This window comes from Electrona antarctica, assembly GCF_951216825.1.
Source record: "Electrona antarctica genome assembly, chromosome: 22".
NCBI lineage: Eukaryota > Metazoa > Chordata > Actinopteri > Myctophiformes > Myctophidae > Electrona > Electrona antarctica.
In genome coordinates, this window is record NC_136805.1 from 32,220,457 (window position 1) to 32,244,476 (window position 24,020).

Genomic DNA, 24,020 nt, shown 5'->3' on the forward strand with positions numbered 1-24,020 from the left:
CATGATTCACTCATCCAATCCACACACTCATTCCAGCTTCATACCAGCTATTTAAACTGGAAGTTTGCACTGCTCATCCTGCTTGCTTTCTGCTGCATACTGATACTGCTGCATCATTTTATATTCAATAAATATATATTCCATCCATTCATGAGTTGTCCTGACTGAAATTAGCTTAAAGGTGTATGTGTTACATTAACACTTGGAGTAAAACTATCTTGTGAAACTATACAAAGTAGGGCTGTCAAAATAACTGAGTTAATTAAATTGTGAAATTAATTAGATTAAAACATTTAACGCAATACATACCATAATCCCATCCACTCTGCACTATAGCCCTATCTGGATGGGGAAAAAACACAAGTCGGTTATTGCCATAAAAGGCTGCACAATTTTCATAGGCAGCACCTTGAATCACATTGCGTGACAACGGGGTGAGAGACAGAGACACCATCCTGCCATACTGGATTTGTTATAAAGAATAAAACATATGTTAGATGTATATCCGCCTTTTATCTTTCCATTCCCACAACACTATACAGAAAAACAGGCCATATTTCGGGCATAGTTCAAATGTTGATTAATCATGATTAATTTATTTTTAAGCTGTGATTAATATGATATTTGTAATCATTTGACATGCAGCCATAATAAATACATTAGCTTAGTATAGATATTGCATATAAATAGGAATAAATGAAAGGTGTAAACAGAGCTGTGTTACATGATTTTGGTGGGTGTACTGTCCCGACTTTCCGGCAACATGTCTCGGAAAAAAGGCCTGACTTCTCCGGTTACCGCTCAGAGACACAAACAAACCCAGTGCATGCAGTCGTTCTCAAGTTAAGGACCCCCAAATTGACACTTATTAGCACGCAGACCCCCATTTGATTTGTATGGCTCTAGCAGTGATTCTCAACCATTTAAACTTCCTGGACCCCCAGCATTAGGCTACGGCCACCCATTTAAAGGCATTGTACACTCTCATAGTTACAGACCCATAACTTGCCATAGAGCCCATTAGTTCCTAATAATCCATATAGCTGGAGAGTGGGGACCCCCTGGAGCTCCCTCAAGGACTCCTGGGGGTCCCCGGACCCCACTTTGAGAACCAATGGCATACATTATATGTAGCAGTGCGGTCTTTGACGCAAGTGTCTTCAGAGTCCATGTGTCACTGTCACTCAGGGCCTTTATGGTCACAGGCGTTTCTATAGGAAACCTAGTCGGGCAGTACCTAGTTGCAATAAACAAAAAAATATATAACAAATATATAAGGTAAAATAGTAAAGCTACACAAATACATTCTAAATCAGTCAGAACCCGTATAGGAATGTGTAAGGATCAGAGAAAAGAAACAGCAAACAACCTCTTTCTGTTCATTATTGTCCCAGGAACTACATTTTTAGGAACACAAACATGAATCCCTCCAGAAAATCTCAAATAACTATAGTAGCAATACAAAGGTAGTATCATGACCTCATATCATGAGGTGTATGTATCACACTATGAACACACACAACTAACAATGCAGTATATTTCTTCATGCCTTTGAAAGCACATTTGTGAAACCTTTCAATTTTGTCTAGTTGGTTAATTACACACACTGGACAAGATGGGTATACCAGGCCATCCATATTCTGACATAGCGAGTTGTGACAAACTGAGAACATGACATTTCTTTACAGGGTCTATAGAGACAAAAACAAAACAAAAAATCATAAAAACCCTAGAACCGCATGTTCATGGGCTCTAGGCTTAAGGGACTAACCAATACAAATAATATAATTCCAAAAATCCAAATAACTAATTTCTGAAATTGTTACATTGTTGTACATTTCAAAAGTGCAGTCGACAGTGCACTTTTTACGTGTCAACTTTAATGGAGCATGTGTCACGTGTTGGAGGATGTTTAGCAATGGGTCACTGCTCCAGAGACGCTCTGTTGAGACCAACTGTTGCCAGGTCAACCGTGAGCTGTGTAGGCCTACGTGTGCTGGCCCAGCGTTAGATGGCCCACCGCTGATAGACCACCTCATTGCCGGTCTTGGCGAGGTCAGGACACGGGGTGCAGCGGGGTGTCGGCCCCGCCCTCGTGGGTTTTTGTTGAGTGGGTGTATTATTGACCAATCTCGTTTGAGAGCTGGGCGTTTTTGAGGGTTTCTTCTTTGGAGCGAGCGTCTCCGCACGGTTCGCGCGTCCACTGACGGGTCTTGTTGTCTCGCAATGGGACAGCGACCCCGGAGAGTCAGAGTGGACCGGATTGAGCCGTGGTGTACATGACACTGGACGAGATGGGTATACCTGGCCATCCATATTCTGACATAGCGGGTCAGCATATGGATCGTCGCCGGGTGAAGGGAGGTCATCAGCAGGCAGCTCTGTGTAGTTCAGAGCCTGCATGTTGATAGCACACTCCTTCATGCACTCCTTCATGTGTTCCCGCTCAGCCCGCAGTCTCCGGATCTCGGCGCGGTCCCTCGCCGAAGCGTCGCAGTACGCTGCGATCTTGGCTTCGTGATCTGCAGACAGGGTGGTGCAAGCCTGCTCAGCTCGGGAGCGATACTCCGCTTTCACGCGCTCCCTATATGGAATGTGGGTCAGCGAGTTCCAGGCGGACCAGACCTTTTTCTTTAGCTTCAGATGGTAATGCTGCTCTGCCTTCCGGGCGTTGTGAGACTCCTCCTTAGCCTCGCCGTGCTTCACTCTCCAGCGGGTGAAAGCTCTCATCTTCTCCACTTTTTCCTTTTGTTCGTCCAACACCTGACTCATTTTCATGATCAAGTGGTCTTTCCTCTCGTTGGACTTATGGGAGGCTTCCAGCTGCTGTTTGAGGCCGTCCTTATCTGCGCTGAGGGACAAGACCTCTCCTTCTCTCCTTCTCATCTCCAGGTTCTGCTGATCCATGGTGGACTGCTGCCACCTCCTCAGCAACGTCACAAAGGTCGACTCAATCTCGTTCAAGTTCTCCTGAGAAGAGACGGACATTTCTGTGACCACGGATGCCGAGGAGCTTGGACTGTTTTGTCTGGAGGATCCCAGCGGCGGCGTGTGGGTCCTGTCCGACGAAGCCTCGGAGACCCTGCTCATCGACGAGGCCGCTGATTGGTCCATATAATAGGATCTGGACGGTATAGTAGAGGTGTCAACAACAACGCGTGCAGGTGACCTCACACCCCTCTCAGAACGCCTCCCATCTTCAGCCTCTGTAGCTAGATCTGCTGACCCGAGGCGCCATTGTCTTGTGTCATAATGTTCATGGGAAGTTGATGGATGCGTGGACGGAGGTGAGGTGCCGAGATGTGTAGAGCTTTCAACGCGCGGTGACCTCACACCCCTCTCAGAACGCCTCCCATCTCCAGCCTCTGGAGCTAGATCTGCTGACGGGAGGCGCCATTGTCTCGTGTCATAATGTTCATGGGAACTTGATGGACGTATGGACGGCGGGGGGGTGCCGTGGAGGTGAGCTCCAAAAGGTGCGTCCGACTTGGGAGTGATCTCAGCGTAGCGGAGCTCCTCATCCAGAGAAGAAATGGAGAAACGGCCCCTGTCAGAGTCTTTTGGAAGAACGGGACTGCTTGGATTTCCTTCGCATGAGGGCATTGTTTTTGTTGAATATATCGCAGACCAATTATGTGATCTCTCTGTCAGCTTTCAACGTATTTCCCATAACAATACTGACTCTTAAATAAGAGAGACTTCACTTTGGAAGATAGTACGAAATACTCACAAAATACTGAAACTAACCAGTGATGTCTGCCCGTGTGATCCGAGAGTGGCTTCGGGTATCTTACGGCCGGAGTGTGGAGTAATGGGTCTGAATCCTGTATGGTGTTGAGTGAGGGGTTGTTACCTGGAGGGCCTATGGTTGAAGGAATCTCACTCAGGTTGGAGGTGGCGGTTCCTGAAGAGTCTTGGGAAGTCTCACAGTATAGCACTCTGATGTGTGTGACATCAAGTCCACGGAGAATACAGGTAGATAATCTGACTGTTTCACTGGAAATGCATTGCTTACATATTATGTGACCGTGATGCATGTGTTGTCACTATGGCGAGGTTACAATGCCCAAATATGGAGTTCCAGGTCAGCCGTGCCCATATGAGTATCACATTTCAGCATCGTCATCGGTACAAAAGCCGTAACCAAATGCCATACCAAACAAACACTGAGGAAAGCAAAGCTTGTACAATCACACTCAGGCAATCAATCATTTCAAATTTGGTACACACAGACAAACAAAAAGGGGCATAGGAGGGGCTAGCGCCCCTCAAAAATATATAATAATTTCACCCACTGACAGTGACAGCTCATAGCCGATGTCCATCAGTCCATGGAAGATATGTTTTCATGTCAACCCAGAGGTAGGGTTCTCAACCTGCCTGTGTTCTGTATGAACGACAGATCGAGGGTGACAAACGGTGCATGAGTGAGTACCAGGACACTATTAATTCATTTATTTTTGAGTGGTGCAAACCACTCCAACAACCAGCTTTGTCTGTATCTATGTTTGTGTACCTGTGTACGTGTCCGTGCAAAGGTGAGCATGGTTACTATGGTTAGTGTGTGACGTCACTGACATAGCTGATCAGACTATATAAGACCTTGCACCACTCAGTTCACACGGGTGTGATTTTTTATTTAGCGAATGCAAAGTCCGTAAGCCAAGCGGTTGCCCCCTGGTTTGCTGTATGGAGGGTGACTAATCCTCCTTCCAGACTTTGGAGAGGGCAAACTTCAATGATGTGCTCCATAGTTTGCTCCTCACCACACGCACACAGTGGGCTTGGGCTACTGCCCCATTTGTGAAGGCTGGCCTAGCAGGGTCCGTGTCCAGTCCTGAACCTACTGTATTGAGCGTAGACCACTGTCTCATTGGGAAGGTGGTGCCAGGGACCTGTTGGTTGGGGTCTGACACCAGGTGTTTGTTTGGGACCTCATTGGACTCCCATTCCCTTTTCCAAGCTGCATGGAGCTACTAAAATACCTGCATTAGAATTAAGACCACTAGCTTTCTAGCTGCATTTTACTGTGGGAGGGGTTAGGTGGGTGAAATAGAGAACAGGGTGCATCTATGAAACAATTCAAGGCCAACATGTATGTTGGGACAGGATTATAGGCTGATTCATGGTACATGTGTTTTAGTCTGGATTTCTCCTTTAAGGCTGTGGTTCTACAACATTGACCAGTAGATGGCAATAGAGTGAAACATAAAATGTAACTACAAGCATAGTATAGTGGATTGTGCACTATGAAGAGTTTTGTCACTCCTGCACAAGTTGCACACACAACCACTACAGTGTGTAGATTTTAACCACTCACTGTTCAATCTGCATGACTGCGACTGGCTCTGTGTATGTTGGTTTTTTTCTTATGTGTGTTTGTTTTCTTTTTTTATAATATAGCTCTTATCTTAGCAACTATGCCACACCTCTGCTCTCCTACAGCACATTCTGCACTGCCTTCATAACGGTTCATACACAGTGGACTACTCTTCTATTTTGTTTTATAATTGTTATCGCTTGTGCATTTTACTTTGTTTTATTTTATATTTAGTGTTAAAGTGTGTCGAGTGTACAAACACTGCACGATCTATAACAAGATTCCCTTTATTTACTCAGACCCATTGTAACATGCTCCATTTCATACAAAACCTTTTCCACAAAATGGAAACGGTGGCACAGTACGACGTACGACACGCCACGTTTTTAGCCTTGATGACATTTCAGTCTGAAAATTAGCCAAAAGGCCTAAAACAATGTGTTGCTTGACAGAAGAATAGCCTACTAATTTTTTTTACTAGACACAGAAAAAACAACAAACATTCACACAAACGTAAAATACACTAACTTATACTGTAAGGTGAACACTTTAACAATGATACCTAAATGAGAAGTCTCAACAAATTAAACAGAACATAATTATGTTGTAAAAAACCTTTTGACGTATACAGTAGGCTTATAACCACTTAAACATGGCAGCCCTATTTTGGGCTTGTCATTACAGGCAAAATGTTAAGAAAATATCTAAAAGAATTGCAGATCTACAAGCTCACACAGTGCATGTGACACAATGTGAGATTGTAGATGTGCCATTTCACTATTCACTATATGATGTGAAGTATACAGGACTTGTTCATACACACCAGGGGCGTTTAATTTGCCGAAAGTATATTTTCACAAAACCTGAATTGTGTCATCATTAGTGCATCCAAATGAATATTATGTAATTATTCATGAGTTTCAAATATAATATACACCTGCCATGTTGTTGGGGACCAACACAGGTGTTTCAATTTGTCTAAACAGTCTGATTTGCATAGAACTAATACATTTTTTTGCAACAGTTTTCTGCACACAGACGATTTTTCACCTCGGATAAATACATCAAACTGTGTCAGTGACAATGATCAATTGCATGAATAGTTGTGATGGAAGCATACTCGAATTTTCGTATTCCGCCCCCGGTGGGCAAAGACCTTGATGTGGTTGGGAACACAAACACTACGGTTAGAACACTGAGTCACTGACTACTAAAATGTATTGTTGTATTGTATGTTATGTCATGAAAACACAAACCAGAGTAATACAGCAAAAAGTAAACAAATGGCACAAGAAATCACAGAAAAATGTTAACTTAAAAATAGTGTTATTCTTTTTTTCCCCCTCCCTTCTATATGGCAGTAATGTCATATCGTTGCCTGTCGGGCAGAAACCTTGTATCCATTTTAACTTTTTTTTTGTTTTTAGTTTTTCATAAATGAATGCCCTACACTTCGATCACCACACTACTGTCACACAAAAGTAGCAAGAATATCGCAACACTGCGTGACCATTGTAGATCTTCTATTATTACTTCTATTATTGATTATTATATTTTGAGTTAGAGTGAAAGCTGTTAAAGGATTAGTTCACCCAATTCCTGAAAAAAGCTAGGTCGCGTTTTGTACATGGAAGGTTTCCACCTGACAGTGACGGTAGGCTGTGTACAGCCTATGAATGGGTGGAGCCTATGAATGGGTGGAGCCTATGAATGGGTGGAGCCTATGAATGGGTGGAGCCATTGGACTGCCGTCGTTCCAGTTCGTAGCGATGATTACATTGTTCTAAGGGTGCAACAGTTGACAACAACAGTTGACAATTAAATCAATCTAAAAATACTACATGACTACATTTGATTCAATCTTGGGATGTGGGGGTTGGATTTCTTACCCCCCTATTCTGTTCATTTCCATAAGAAATAAATAAATGGTAGCATAAATGAACCAAAAAATACAGAAAATAGACAATCTACAAGCTTACAAGTCTTATCCCGACTTGTTATGACTTCGTACGTAGAGCGGCTATTTAGGTATTTGTTTGTGTTTAAAGTGTTAAGTAGGGTTTTAATGGTTAATCAGACGAATCAATTTAGATGATCACAAAAAGAATCGATTCGAAATTTGGGGGGAGATTAGTTTGATGAATAATAATAAAACATATTGATCAAAATCGATTACTCTGTGAATAAAAAAAAGTAATCAATAGAATAATCGCTATGAAAATGGATGGATAGTTGCAGCCCTACATTGTTATTCTCACACACAGCATGTAAGGCACTTACTCAACAGCTTCTAATCACCATAATAGCACCATTGAACTTGTATCTTTGAACAACAGATACAAAAGTTATCCCAATAAATATTACGTTCCATACTAATCCCTTTAGTACCACATGAGCCCTACTGTCCATATTCTGGGCATGTGATATTAGGTCAGGTGAAAATAGGCAAACATTAGGTGAAAAATAATATGCAAACTCACAAAGTGTGAGGTTATATCTATCGGCTATTTTCGGCAAGGACATTTGGATGTAGAGGGAAACAAAGGAGTGGACCTAGTATTATGGACCCCTGGCGGACCCTGGTGGTCAATGAAGTATACTGTATGGGTGTAAGACTGGTTCAACACAGACAGCGCAACTACAGTAAAGGCCTATTCATATATACACTCCAGGTTTAGGTGATAAGCTACTCACCTTTTCGGGGGCTAGTAAAAACTCCCGTTAGTCCGACCCATTACTAACACTATCCCAAACCCTAACGCTAACCTTAGTCTTAACCCCTTTTGGTGTTAGCATTATGTTATGCTTTAGCTATTGAAAAATAGCAGACCTACAAGCTCGTAGCACGCCACTCGGTGGCGCACTACGAGCTTGTAGGTCTGCTATTTTTGAAAAATCGAAGAACGATACATGTACATGTACATGTTATGTATCTATGTTACATGTACATGTAACATATAGATACATAGCTTTTTCAGAAAACTGTCAGGATATAGAAGACATTTTTAGAATCTGATCTCAGGTCAAAATGGGTTAACTGGCCACGTAGGTATAGGACTAAAGGGATGTCAGACTTATGGGCAGTCCCATATGTGTTGGGCTCGGCGTGAGTGTTAGTTTTTGGTGGTCACCAATTATCACCTAAAACTGGAGTATGAATAGGTCATTCATTTCAATAATGTGACAGTTGTACAATGGAAATGTAGCAACGTGAATGACAGGCCGATTAGTGCTGCTGTGGTCTTATAGCAGTTCCCCGGGCCGCCACATCACTAAAAGGCAGCAAAAAATGTAATATAAAAATAAATCTGAAATCAATTTGTTTATCAAATTGAAAATGAAATAAAAACAAATTGGAACTTTTCCGTCACAAATTGTGACAAAATCACGCATATACAGCAACTATTTCCTGGTGAATATTTATAGGCAATCAAATTATGAGTAGATTGACTGACTTTTAGTATTAAACTGGCCATATACACAGCTGTCCCTGAGCTTATACCACTTCTAATCACTGTAATCAGAGATACTTTACCATTATAAAATACTGTGTGTGCATGCGTGCCTAAGTAGGCTGTGTAAGTGTACAAAATATTATTTTCTACGCATGACTTCACCCTGTCTCAAGAAAGCTGCATGTGACGTCTATGGGGGGGAATGGTGTTGAGTCTTTTCTCTATATAATGCTTAATTTATGCTTCGTCGTGCGGACGATGTTGTGCAAGGAAAACGGATCTTCAAGCTCACAACGCATCGCATCCGCTGCCGTTTATCAACGTCCGATCTGGGGACCGCCAGAGGTCCAAACGGACGCTTAAAGGTCTGTAAATTAGAGTTATATAAACATCAAGGATTGTGTTACTCCACCCCACGCAGAGATTTAAAAAAATAATCTTATCAAATGGGGGTCAGTGGTAACCTGACTCCGCCAGATGGGGCAGCAGAGAGTTCACTGGGTTCCCCCCTCCTGCTCCCATCTGGGAACTCTCAGGCAGACTTGATGCCCGGCCACAAAACGGCCTGGCCAATCAGCAGCAGCTAGAGGCGGGATCAAGGCAGCACTGTGTATGTCACTGTGTACTGAGTCAGGTTAGGTCAGTGGTAGACGCTCAGCCTGAATCTCCATTTCGTTTCACTTTTGACCCATTATTCAGACTGAAAGCCCTTCCCACGGCAGCCGTTTCTGGGATGGGCGTTGCTAAAGCGGTAGTCTTCAGCGATTGGATAACCAATCAAAATAGTAGCAAAGCAGATGACGTCGTTGACAATGTGTCTAACCCGGTTGCAAAACCAAACAAACACGGTCAACGAGCGCTACTAGCATGTAAACAAACACGGTAAAATATGTCGGATGACGATGTTTCTAAAACCTGTCGTTTCTGTAAAGAAACTATTTATCATAGGGCGATTTAATAGCCAGATTCCTACGGTCGCAAGTTACCACAGTGGGGGAAGCCATGTTTGTTGTTTGACGTCATACGGTCGCAAATGGTTGAAACGACGCTGTCACGCTGATGGCCAATCAGCTGCTGCATCAGATTTTCGACCGAGACTAACACCGCCATAGACCAAGTCACCAGACCTGAACCGCCAGAACATGTTTGTTTTAATGGCCGTGGGCAGCAATTCAGGGCTGGAGCCAGGGTAGGTCGTGGCCTAACCAAACTGGGGGGTTTTGAAATGAAAAAGGCATCCGCAACGTGTTGTGAGCTTGTTGATCGGTTATTTTTGGTCTATGAAGAAGTGGGGTTTGGCACACACAGGTTTGGCATGCGAGTGCGACGAGCCTGAGCACAGACACATAATCACCACCTGTCCCCTGTACGGACCACCCATCACCACCTGTCCCCTGTAGGGACCACCCATCACCACCTGTCCCCTGTACGGACCACCCATCACCACCTGTCCCCTGTACGGACCACCCATCACCTCCTGTCCCCTGTACGGACCACCCATCACCACCTGTCCCCTGTACGGACCACCCATCACCACATGTCCTCTGTACAGACCACCCATCACCACCTGTCCCCTGTACGGACCACCCATCATCCCCTGTACAGACCACCCATCACCACCTGTCCTCTGTACGGACCACCCATCACCACCTGTCCTCTGTACGGACCACCCATCACCACCTGTCCCCTGTACGGACCACCCATCACCACCTGTCCTCTGTACGGACCACCCATCACCACCTGTCCCCTGTACGGACCACCCATCACCACCTGTCCCCTGTACGGACCACCCATCACCACCTGTCCCCTGTACGGACCACCCATCACCACCTGTCCTCTGTACGGACCACCCATCACCACCTGTCCCCTGTACGGACCACCCATCAACACCTGTCCCCTGTACGCACCACCCATCACCACCTGTCCTCTGTACGGACCACCCATCACCACCTGTCCCCTGTACGGACCACCCATCACCACCTGTCCCCTGTACGGACCACCCATCACCACCTGTCCCCTGTACGGACCACCCATCACCACCTGTCCCCTGTACGGACCACCCATCACCACCTGTCCCCTGTACGGACCACCCATCACCACCTGTCCCCTGTACGGACCACCCATCACCACCTGTCTTCTGTACGGACCACCCATCACCACCTGTCCCCTGTACGGACCACCCATCACCACCTGTCCCCTGTACGGACCACCCATCACCACCTGTCCTCTGTACGGACCACCCATCACCACCTGTCCTCTGTACGGACCACCCATCAAGACCAAACTTCAGAGGCTGTTCGGAGTGGCACCAGAGACGCCGAGATTTTAGGATGATACAAGAAGAAGAAGGTCATTTTTGGCGCGCAGCACCTTTGTCGCACGACAAAGTACGAATCGGGCTTAAAGCGTCAGGTGTTCAGATCCACTCTGAACCTTTGCCCTCCTCGTATCTGCTGCTGCTGCTGTTGCTGCTGCTCGCCCTATCCCTGTCGGCCTTATTGCTGCCGCCGCTGGAGTGTTTGGATGCCTGCCGGGAGGGTTTGCGTTCCCGCTGGGGTTTGCTGCGGGTTCCACCGCCGGGCTGCTGCTGGCTGTAGGCCTGGATCGCCACCTCCAGCCGCTCCTGCGTCGTCGGATGTCCGCCGTCGGGCGACTTCTGCGGTGCCTCGCGGCCGTCCCCTCCCCCGATCCTGGCGGCGGTGGTCAGGTTGTCGTCGCACTGCCGCTGCTGCCGCTGCCCCTCCTCCTGGGCGATGTTGACACGGTTCTGCCGGCACGCCATCTTGGCGGAGCTGTTGCTGACGAGCTCGGTGAAGCGCAGCGGCTGCGACGGGTCGTTGTGGTGCAGTCCGTTGGAGACCAGGAGGGGCTTGTTGACGGCGATGTTGTACCCCGGCGGAGCCGAGGCGGCGCTCCATGTGAACGGGGGGTAGCTGCCGCAAGACTCGCCCCCGCCGCCCCCCGCCGCCGTCGGCCCCTCCCTCCCCTCGTTGGGTGGTTCCGTCAGGCCGCCGTACAGCGGGGGTCCGCGGCGGTCGAAGCAGAGCCCCGGGGGGGCGGGGAGGCGACGGCGCGTGCGCAGGATGTCGCAGATGGTGCCCAGGCCCAGGTGGAGCATCTCCCACACGTTGAGCGCCAGGCAGAGCAGCGACACGCCGTACATGATGCGCAAGAAGATGGTCTTCTCCGTCGGCCGCGACACGAAGCAGTCCACGCTGTGAGGAGGAGCACAACGATCACAGTCAAGACTTTACCATCACATCACAGGTTTACAGTTTACTGTCACATCACAGGTTTATAGTGTAAAGATGAGGGTGAAATGTGCTTTTTCATGAGAAGAGAGAGGATGTAAGTTAGAGTAAGAGAAGGAGAGAAAAGAACAAAAACGGGTAAAATAATCAAAAGATATTCAGATAGTGTATGTTCAAATGTAATAGCAGGTAGATGTTTACTGTAATGTATAACACTGTTTCTCAACGTCTGGTCCAGGGCCCAGGGCTCCAAATGGCCTGTAATGGCCTGTTTTAATACCTGGATATCCCGATGTGCTGTTTGTAACAGAGGTATGGACTAGGGCGGTTTTGCCATTTCTTACGATAATGTTGCCTTTTTGGATGGTCACTAGAGAGGGATTTTAGAGGTTTTTGTTCCTCTTGGAGGTTGGCTCGTGAGACTAGTTGCTGCTTTCTCTGCTGGCAGAATGAAGCCAGGCTGCATGCGGCAGCACAACTAAATATATCACACTCGCCTCGACTGTCTGACCATCACAGTGACTCTGGGTAGTCAGAACATCTCGGAGGCGCAGAAGCAGAACAGCTGAACTTCGGGATTGCCAGGCCCTCCCGAAGTTCTGAATTATGTAATTTTGTTATTTGCCAGCTGAACTGAAGACCTTTTGGCTGTTCGTCTGGAGTTTGCAGTAGGCATGTAACGATAAAGTAACTGCATCGAAAAATCTATTTTAATTTAAAGAATCGAAGTATATAGAAATGTAAACAGCAACATATCGTATAGTTTGACTTTTTTGCAATGCAAATAATCGGTATCGAATCGTTTTTCAATACAAATAATCGATTGTATCAATACTAAGTACTTGTGCATTGTATTTAGCAATTTTAAGAAAAAGAGAAAGTGGGTTTTAATTACTGTTTCATACAATATCGCTACTCTTGGTCTATTGATAAATGTGTGTATTCTGTGTTCACGCCCCCACACGGTAACCCCCCTCGGCGCGTTCCTGGGGGTCTGGATGTTCCGGGGACCCCCCCAGGGACCCCCACACGGTAACTGTGTCATTTCTGGACCTTTTCGGACGCGGGACGGCTCGTTGGAACCGGGCCGGCACCCTGGGGGGGTTCCTGTGAGTCTGGAACTTCCAGGGACCCCCACCACTCACTTCACACGGGTGTGATTTTTTTTCTAAATAGTTACTGTATCAATTTTAAATCATTGAATCATATTGCTATGAATGAACCAATATGGTCCATGCATCGTATCGTCAACCATGTATCGTGGTCCGCATCGTATCGTTGTTAAAATGTATCATAACACCCCTAGTATGCAGCTACATTAAGGGTCTATTTGGACCCCCTGGTGATCCCAGAACCCCACATTGAGAACCAGTGTTTTTTTTGTTTTTTTTCTCTTCAGAACATGGGCATCATCACCTGTGCGGGCAGGGCAGGCCCTGGCACACGTAGATGGCAGGCACCCTGAGGCCGTAGAGGGCGTACTGTCCCACGAGGAAGGCCACCTCCAGCACCGAGCGCACCAGCAGCTGGACGACGTAGATGCGCATCAGCCCGTCCTCCTTGATGCGCTGGCGCCCGTCGTGGCGCGCCTTGATGCTCCCGGCGCCGCCTCGCCGCCCGCCACGCCCGGCCGCCACCCCCCCGGCGTCGTCATCGCTCTCCAGCTCGTAGATCATGGGGTCTTCTTCGCTCTGAAAGAACATATATTCAAAGATTTGTGCCACGTTTTGACGATTTTTCAGAAATAGCAGATCTACAAGTTCATAGCACGGTACTCTGTGCCATGTTATGAGCTTGTAGATCTGCTATTTTTCAATAGCTAAAGTATAACATAATGGTTAAAACACCAAAAGGGGTTCCCGTCCTGAATGGATTCATCCAGAGCGACTTACAGTAAGCATGCAAGAACAAAAACCTGGCAATACATAAAATACATAAAAACAGTCATCATGAATCATACATAAGCTAAGAACCTAATAGTGAAATATCTATATAATGAAACTGGTTAAGAGGCAGTGGTGGAAAGAGTACTCACATTTTGTACTTGAGCAAAAGTATCAATACTGCAATACAGTATGTAAATACACTAAAGTCCAGCATTCAACATTTACTTGAGTAAAACTACCAAAGTATTGGTATCAAAATGTACTTAAAAGTACCAAAAGTAGAAAGCACTATCTATGCAGAATGTCTCATTTAAAGTTTTCAAATGTATAAAAAAATCCTTTGAAAATAGCCGATCTACAAGCTCACAATGCGTCGCAAGCTTGTAGATCAGCTATTTTCAAATGACCGAAATGTATAGGGCTGAAGTGGTAATATTAGTAACTAAAGTTTTCAAATAAATGTAGTGGAGTGAAAGTACAATATTTGGATCCGAGATGTAGTGGAGTACAAGTAAAAGTATTGGAAATTGAAATTGCTCAAAAAAAGTACAAATACCTCAAAATTGTACAGTACTTAAGTAAATGTACTTAGTTACTTTACACCACTGGTTAGAGGTGCAGCGGTTCAAGTATTATATTATTCACTTCCAAATAAATAAACAAAAATATGAAAAGAAAAAGGAAAAAAAGAGTAATGGGAAAATCATGGGTTTGATCGTGCCAGTAGCATATGCTTGTCTCAAAGATTAAGCCATGCATGTCTAAGTACAAACAGCGTCGGTGAAACTGCCAAACTGCATGTCTAAGTACAAACGGCTTGTACAGTGAGAACTGAGAAAGGCTCCCTCTCCGGAATGGAACCCTGATTCCTGTGTCTACCTACTGTAGTTACCTTTTACTCACATTAGTTACTTTTAACCCATTTAGACCCGAGACCAGATTCTACAAATGTCTCCTAAATCATGACGGTTTTCTGAAAAACCTATGTTTCCATGCCAATGGTTCTCAACCATTTTCATGTCAAGGACCCCCAGAATTATCTGTTTGGCCGCGGACCCCCATCTGAAAATATGTTGTTCCAGGGACCCCCCAGAAGCAAAGATTAGAGTTAAAAACGTTCATCAAAGATCCCCCCCCCCCCCTCGTGCCGTTCTTTTTATTTCTCCACCCGCACAGAGCCAAGAACACTCGTCTTTTTATTTTTTTGCGGCTTACGCCTTTTATTGGTTTTTGAAGGGACAGACAGTAGGCTGACAGGAAACGGGAGAGAGATGGGGGAAGACATGCAGTAAAGGCCGTGTCGGGCTCGGGAGTCGAACCCGCGGCACACTGCGACTGGATTACCAGTCGGGTGCCCAGACGGTTACGCCACCGCCTGGGCCACTCGTCTTTTTATTAAGTAAACTTTTTAACTCGCTCAAATCTTGCTCATTTTAAAAAATTCAAAGTACTATGTAAACTACGAAATTCGGGCTGATTGTGCGTGTAGGCCGTCTCTACGAAACGGTATCAAGCGAAAAGGAAAGGTCGGTCAATTGGATTAAACTGAACGAACAAATGCGTGGAATCGCGCACGCCACACAATGCCTCATGGCACAAACCAAATAACGTCTTTGACTATACAATTATAAACACAATGGACACAAGGAAGTGGCATGCAGGCACTCACTTCTGCTGATTATAGGAAAATTACAAAGAGATGCCTATAGGAGAATAAGGAGAGATGACGTAGCCTTACTCCAAGGACATCTCCATGCAGGCGCGCGCCGCTCTACCAAACTAATTTGGCACGGCTTACGGGTATAAGTGGTGGTTTTAAACTCCACTGTCGCTTTCCCAAATGTGTGTGACCAAAATAGCAATTTAGGGGAAAGCGTGCCAACACGCCCCTGACCACACCTCTAGGCGCAAATACCGGTGTCGGCAAAAAAGATAGCGGGTGACACTTGACCAAAATACCAATATTCGTAATTTTCGGGCAGCGGCTGAATTGCGGGCCACGTCTCGGGTAATGGCGGCGACGAAATTGGAGCCCCTAGGGCCTTATTTTTGTCAGTGCTAAACCCCTTATCCCTAAACTTCTTTCCCTCTTTTTTTTTTTGTAAAACATTTGTGAATAGTTCAAATAGCCGATCTACAAGCTCACAACAAGTTGAACAATTGTAATGTTTTTCAAAATAGTTCAAATTAAAAAAAAAATAGGGCCCATAAAGTAACTTTACACAAATTGTAGATTGTGTGTGTGTGTGTGTGTGTGTGTGTGTGTGTGTGTGTGTGTGTGTGTGTGTGTGTGTGTGTGTGTGTGTGTGTGTGTGTGTGTGTGTGTGTGTGTGTGTGTGTGTGTGTGTGTGTGTGTTTAAGCAACATGTGTTGCACTGTCTCCCGTTTGTGTTTATAGGCAAAACAGTACTACTTAGTCTAACTGATTGCATCTTTGACAGTGAAAGATGCAACACAATTAGATTCGATAAATTCATCACATCCAGTTTTGTCTTATCATTTATTTGTGTCATCACTTCCAATTTCACTTGTTTAATCTTGTTTAATCCATGTTAGAATTCTCTCTGCTGATTGGATAAAATTTGTATCCCGACCCAGAAAGGAATATCCTGTTTAATTAAGAGCTGGAGTGGAGACTGACCTGGTCCTCCTCGGCCTCCTCTATGGCCCTGTGCTGCTTCCTGGTTCCCAGGTAGTGCTGCTTCTTGTCTCTGGCCTTGGACGTCCCGTCCGCCGAGCCGCCGCCGTCACCCAGGCGCTCTTCCGTGCGGGTGATCTTGTTGACGGCGTAGCCCAGGTACATGAGGGAGGGCGTGGCCACCAGGATGATCTGGAACACCCAGAAGCGCACGTGGGAGAGAGGCGCGAACGAGTCGTAGCACACGTTCTCGCAGCCCGGCTGGCCCGAGTTGCACACGAACTTGCTCTATAAAGGAAAGTAAAGTCATATAAAATGTAATTTATATATACACCACTTGTCACAGAGAGAGAGGGCTCACAACGTCCTTTAAAACAGCATAAATAGCAAACAAAAAGCAACAGAGCACAATCGGTAAAATTAATCTCAGAAACAAGACAGACACATGACACACATGGAGGATAGAATAAAAGGGGCGCATACGTTGGTCCGACGTACTATTAAGGCCTATTCATAGTCTGGATTTTCGGTGGTGAGGTGACCACCGCTCCGGTGGTGAGCTGACCACCGGAGCTGAAATAACATTGAGCGGTGATGAGTAAAAACAGAGAGAAGGGCTGGAGCGGTGGCGGTGGTTTGCTCTTCACCGCGGCTCGTGACGTCATGTTGTAGTTCGGTGGTCACCCCACCACCGAAAATCCAGACTATGTATGAGCCTTAAGTCTGACACATGCATGGCCGGTTAAGACTCACCCGTGGCTCCCGATATGCATTGCCAGTTAAAACTTGACAACCTCGCGTGGCTTCCCTGTGAGGTTAGGGTTAGGTTACTGTTTGGGATAGGGTGTCGGACTAATGCCTGTCGGACTGTTAGACAGGAAGCTGGAAGGGTATCCCAAAGTCTCTGAGCTGCAGAAGCCTACCGAAAGGCTCCGTCGCCTTTAGTTTTTTTTGGTCAGTACAGGCGGGGAACGACTAGTAGAGCCCTGACCAGCAGACGTACCTGCTCGTCGTAGTAGATGGACTCTCCTCCGACGGCGGTCAGCACGATGCGGAACACGATGAGCACGGTGAGCCACAGCTTGCCCACGAAGGTGGAGTGGTTGTGGATCTCCTCCAGCAGCCGCGTCAGGAAGCTCCAACTCATGGTGACGGAGGGTGAGTCTCACACCACCACGCCTAGGGCTGTCACGAAAACAAATTTAAAAGGTGGAGAGATGGCGTGATTTTTTGTTATTTTTTTTGTTTTGTATGTGTCTATGGTGTTAACGTTACTCAATAGACGCCCAGGTGTGGTTAGACTATTGAAATATGTCTTCCCTGTGTATTTTTGGTTTCTCAAAAGGCCCAGGTCAAAAGACAGTGCCCCAATCGAAATGACAGTAGGTGCGTTTCCATAAAGCCTTTTTTTTGCGCATTAAGGTTCTTTCGCAAAATCTCCTGGATGGAAACACCTCAAAATGCGCATAAATCTGCATTTTTCGCAAAAACACTTTTTCGCTAGAAGGTGGCGGATTTTGGGGCTATATCGAAAAAGTGAAATGCGCAAATGGGTTATGGAAACACTTGCGGAAAATATTTCTAATTAGAAAGCATTGAACTCGCATTATATCGCTTTTAACAGTTGGAAAAGAAAAAAACACGATGGTGAGTTTAGTGGACTTGTGGAGTGATCGAACGGGAGGGTGGGTGGGATGTGGATACATAAATTATTAAATTTACACACTCGAGTCTCGAAGCCTCTGTCTGCAGGCTGAGGCTCTTTTGCTCTCCCCGGTGAGGGCGTTCGCCGTTGATCATGAAGTTAGATCGGTGATATTTCTCCTAAACAGCTCGGAACGAAACGGACGAGAGGACACTAGTCAAAATGGAAATGTACTGTCAAGTCGCAGGGCAGGGGTCCCGATCGTCCCTGTACTTTGAAAACGAAACTATACCAGCCCCTGTCTAGACAAAAACACACGCCTATTTATTTAACAGACAGCCTGTTTGAAAGACAGCCTGTCCCAGTGGCCAATCTGGACAGCGGACTTCATGCAGACCAACTTGAATAGCCTAAAAGAACGTCAAATGCACCGTGGTGAAGAACAAATCAGAGAAGTGTGTGTGTGTGTGTGTGTGTGTGTGTGTGTGTGTGTGTGTGTGTGTGTGTGTGTGACATGATCAAATAATCGTGTAAGATTATCCTGTAGTGTGTGATGCAGATGCTATCAGATTTCAGACGGTAAAATAAATGTGAGATAATATGCGCCTCTCTGCGCGTCTCACTTGACTGGCAAAATAGCGCCATCTAGGCCTACTGCTTATTTAATATCTCCAAAGAAGCGCATTTTGTCAGTGGATGGAAACAAGAAAAATACGCTTTTCTTTTTTCGAATTACTTACTTATTCGCTTCCTATTTTCGAAATGTTTTGATGGAAACCCACCTAGTGATACAGTGACATCACAATATCATCCCCTCCCCTAAACCATCCCCTCCCCTTTATCATATAACAGCTGTGAGTGCGGCTTTAGTTCAGGTGGATCACCACCCATCACCACCCACCAGGAAAACGAGGCATCCTGGTGAACTGGTGGGTGTAGCCACATAAAAACATAATTTTAACACTTTCTGTACCCTTTTTTTGGAAAAAATAAAAAATCTCTGTCCTATAATCGTAGTACCTGATGATCATGTTTTAGGGGGGGGGGGGGGGGGGGGAATCACGGCACTCCATCTTTAACATAAGTCTTAAAAAGCTCTAGATATTGTGATAATACTCATTGCATCGATGAGTATGAGTAGGATATAGTGTTAGTGTTTAATGTTCAGTAACAGGAACCATGTCCCTCTTTTTTATTAAACAGAAAAGGCATTTTCATAAACTGAAACACCAATTTTATACAATCAGGATAGAGAACGCAGTCAGGATACAGGATTACAGATTAACCTTCAGTTGACCGGGGTCCCCCAGGGGTCTCTACTTGGTCCCCTTCTTTTTTAGCCTGGTAAACCATCCCGGTCGGTCGCATGCATTCACATTATCATGCGTCTCCTGCAGACTGCAGCACTGGTTGGGCGTTTTGCAGAAACCAAAACGTGGAAGTGGCCCCGAGCACAGACGCTGATTGGCTCTTCCACTTTTTTGGTGTTTCAGCAAAACTCCCATCCTTTTCCCTCTACACCAAATTCTCTTTGCTGAAAATACCGGTAGCGAATATCTCAGAGCTAGCTGCGTTATTATGAGCTTTAGACTATATTTTTTTTCTGATGAGATTTGGTATTACCTGACGAAGACCCACAAGGGTCGACTCGAAATGTTGTACCAATAAAATGTTCCTGGGAGCAGAGAAACAGTATGCGGACATCCCTTCCTTTTCATTGAGATTTGGTATTAAGAAATATACCTACTAGTATACTGGTTAACTGAAATGCTGAATAAAGTGCATACAAAAACTTGTGTATACAAGCAGACTGAGTTATTCCTTCATTATTATTTTTTTTAACCAAACAGAAAAAAGAAAAAAAAAACGTGGTACTGTAACTCATTTAAACTCCATATATTTGCAAATGAACACTAAGGATTTTACAGGATTTTTCCTCTGGGGCCAGAGAGATGTTATCAACACAATCACAACAGAAATGCAATGGAAATGTCGGTATATACAGCAAACCGTGAGGTCAGTCTGTGTCATACACCCAATGTGCTTCTAATTTACAACTCTGGGCTGTAGCTATGATATTCTTTTATCTAATATTTTATCTAAAAACAGCTGTACGCCTATGAATAGCCCACGGGCAGTGGTGTAAAGTACATTTACTTAAGTACTGTACTTAAGTACAATTTGTAGGTATGCATAATTAGTACGTTTACTTTTGGTACTTTTGATGGCAATACTTTTGTACATTTTGAATTCCGGACTTTTACTTGTAGCGGAGTATTTCTATATTGCAGAATTAATACTTTTACTTGAGTAAAAAGATGGAGTACTTTTTCCACCACTGCTAAATAGTGGAAAGAGGTCTGGTTTTCAGGTGGTTTCAACTACAGTACACATTCCTCCATTGTCACGATTGAAGGTGAGATGTAAAAAAAGATAATTTTGGAGCAGTTTCCATCAATATGGAATGATATGATATCTAACAGGTGTTTCTAATGTTATTGTTTGAGTGTGGAAAATTCCACTACAAATAAGGAAATTAGATGAAAGAGAGAGAGAGAGAGAGAGAGAATTAACTATCCTCCCAACATCTGTGAGCGTGCTGTCCGGTCAAGCATGTGATGATTTGTCTGTGCTCTTTCCTCCAGTCACGCCTTCGTACTATAAACCCCAAATGACTGTTTGTTGTTCAGCAAATAAAATAATATGAGCACCACCTAACACGACCAAATAAAAGAATATGAGCACCTAACATAACATGAGCGGAGAGCAGTTTAACTGTTGTAGTGTCTAGTGTATACACAGGGCCGTCACGCAAACCCAAACGGCAGCCAAGATACCACCGGCCGTCTGAGAGTTGCTCTGCAGTTTGTGCTGACAGTTGAGCTTTGCAGCTTAATGGCTGACTGGAAAAAAACGAAGTGTTTGTAAATGCGTCGAGTTTTGTGTGTGGGTGTATGCATGTGTGTGTGTGTGTGTGTGTGTGTGTGTGTGTGTGTGTGTGTGTGTGTGTGTGTGTGTGTGTGTGTGTGTGTGTGTGCGCACCCTCGTGCACATGTGTGTGTGCGCGCACACTCACACACACACACGTGTGTTTGCTTGCATTACTATACTTGTGAGGAGGCCCAAATGCCTCCATAACTTAAGTATACATAGTAGAATTTGAGACAATGTGAGAACCATTTTACTGGTCCTTAGTTTCATTGTTAAAGAAGTTCAGTATTCCAACCTGACTTTTTTCACTTGTTTATATTATATCCTTGTTTTACATTTCATTTGCATGCATCGTCTTCTTTTGTTAATGGTACAACTAGATACCAGGGTTGTGCTCTTTCGGAGCGGGAACTTTGGGGGGGCGGTAACATACGCACTCTTTTGTATGCTATGGTCTTATTGACCTACGTATATGTGATTTGGAAAATACCACTTTGAACAAAAAGGTAAGGTTGGGTTTAAGGTTAGCATTAGACATTAGGTTTAGGGTGAAAATAGCCGACCTACAAGCTCATTGTAGATCTGCTATTTAAGGCTTTAGTGTTACGGTTAATAATGGCACAAAATTCGTAAAAACTGTCATAAAGTATTGATGCCCTCTAAAGTATAGTTACAAACCTGTGTGTATTTCTGTGTGCGTGCGTGCATACATTAATTTGAACAAATAAAAAGGGCCAGCTAAATGGGCATGCATGCCTCCTTAATTGTGAGACACATGCTTGCAATTAGCCAGGGCACACTGCCAGCTGAGCCATACATTATTGTTACAGCTGTGTGTGTGGAAAATAGACCACCAAACAACATTTCAGTCAGCAATCATGTATGCAGGTATACAACACAGCCTGTACACACACACACACACACACACACACACACACACACACACACACACACACACACACACACACACACACACACACACACACACACACACACACACACACAGTATCAGTATATTATTTAATTAATCAAACTTTCTTATTCACATAATGTTTGCCGAGATCATTCTATGATCACAGATCGGATATCAAAGTGATCCCAATCCTGTTTCTTGGTTTTGAACTACCCTAAATCCAAATGTAATCCACTCCAACAGGGATTACAAGTTTTGAACTCTTGTCAACGGCCTTTCCTCTATAGCCACCATTAGGCTAAAATGTCCACTTGCACACAAGATATCTCAAAATCGAATTTCTAAGAACTAATGGTTTTAATCAATTATTTAAAAAAATATTTTTGGTATCCATGCTTCTTGCTTTCTGTCACGTTGAGAAGACATGCGTTGCCAATTTGTAGATCAACTACTTTCACTACATGTTGGCCTCAGAATAGGTATGGTACTTTAGTTGGCTACGGTGTTCAAGTGGTTTGTCTTACGAATCAAACCTTGGCCGAGGGCCCTTCATCAACATTGCAGTTCCCATGAAGGGCGTCCATGGAGTTTTGTGCCCGGACAAAACCACTGAGCTTGTGTTGTGATCCCTTGAGGCCACCACGCATGTCGAACGACACTTGGAGAAATGTTTCTGACAGGTTTCAGACAGGTTGGCAACTGTCTTCACTGCAGGCCATTTGGGCAGACTGAACTTGTGACCTTTCTATTACAGTGGCCAAACATAAATCGCTGTCTGCCTTTATTCAAAATGTACGGTTTGTGTGTGTGTGTGTGTGTGTGTGTGTGTGTGTGTGTGTGTGTGTGTGTGTGTGTGTGTGTGTGTGTCTGTCTCACTCAGATCGCACTGCTCCATAGACTTGAGCATGCACATTTCTAGTATTTTACACTGACCACAGTGTGAACAATACAGACAGAGATGCATATCAACGCAACTTTAGTACGTTGCTGTCGTTTCCTGACATCAAACTTGGAGAGGAGAAAACACACGTTTACCCGATCACTCTTCAACGTGGTGTAATAGTTCCAATTAATCCTCATCGTAATCGCAATGATTTGAGATAATCGCAATGATTTCTTGGATAATAGTCATAATCATTTTCAAACATTTTTGAGTTCGGAGATCTGCTATAAATTAACTTTATGGAGTGCTCGATCCTGATTGGATGAAATTGGTATCCTGACCCGAAAATGTATTTTCTTTGTATTAGAGTTGGAGAGAGAGAGAGCAGTCAGAGCACCTTGGAGCACATCAAAGTGTCATATGAGTCATACTGTCATAGGCTATGACCAATGTACTTTTCCCCCTCTTACTATATGGCTAATATTCTTTAGTTCTTTGCCATCATATATCTATCAGCCAAAGGCCGGGGTGGAGGAGATTATGTTTACGTCCGTGTGTGCACGCGTGTTAGTCCGGATCTAATCTCACAAACCACTGGGAACAATTGGCGCCAAAATACATACTTAGTGATCTAAACCGACTGTTTACCTGAATGTTCATACAACATTACATTTAGGAATATAGAGCATATACATCTGGTCTTTTGATAGCCTTCACCGAGTTTACAGTATAGTTATGGACACAATGTTGTTCATAGGGGGGGAGAGGGGGGGAACAGAACCCAGAGAAAAATGCCACAGGCTGCCAGAGACATCATGCCTTTTATGGTCCGAGACATACACTGTAGACAAGCATAAAACTCACTGTTCCACCAAATTCCATATTTAACATTTAACTAACGATGCCTGCCAAGATGTAATCTGGAACGAATTAATAACACACACACACACACACGCACGCACGCACGCACGCACGCACGCACGCACGCACGCACGCACGTACGTACGTGGGAGTTATATTTGTTTGTGACTCACTGTGTTGCAAGCCAGCATAGTCTTCATTTCTATGCCCACATACACAGAGTAGTGTCGTCACAAT

At 44.8% G+C, this 24,020-nt stretch overlaps 1 protein-coding gene across 1 annotated transcript; it reads right to left on the reverse strand.

Annotated features, from left to right (window-relative positions):
• Positions 1–11,191: 11,191 nt before the first annotated feature.
• Positions 11,192–17,697, reverse strand: LOC306915093 (gap junction gamma-1 protein-like; the record flags this gene model as incomplete). The annotated part of the gene is made up of 4 exons (XM_079492338.1): positions 11,192–11,990; positions 13,443–13,714; positions 16,554–16,838; positions 17,554–17,697. 4 exons carry the CDS (start codon positions 17,695–17,697, stop codon positions 11,192–11,194), a joined length of 1,500 nt encoding a protein of 499 aa, XP_079348464.1.
• Between the last annotated feature and the right edge of the window lie 6,323 nt (positions 17,698–24,020).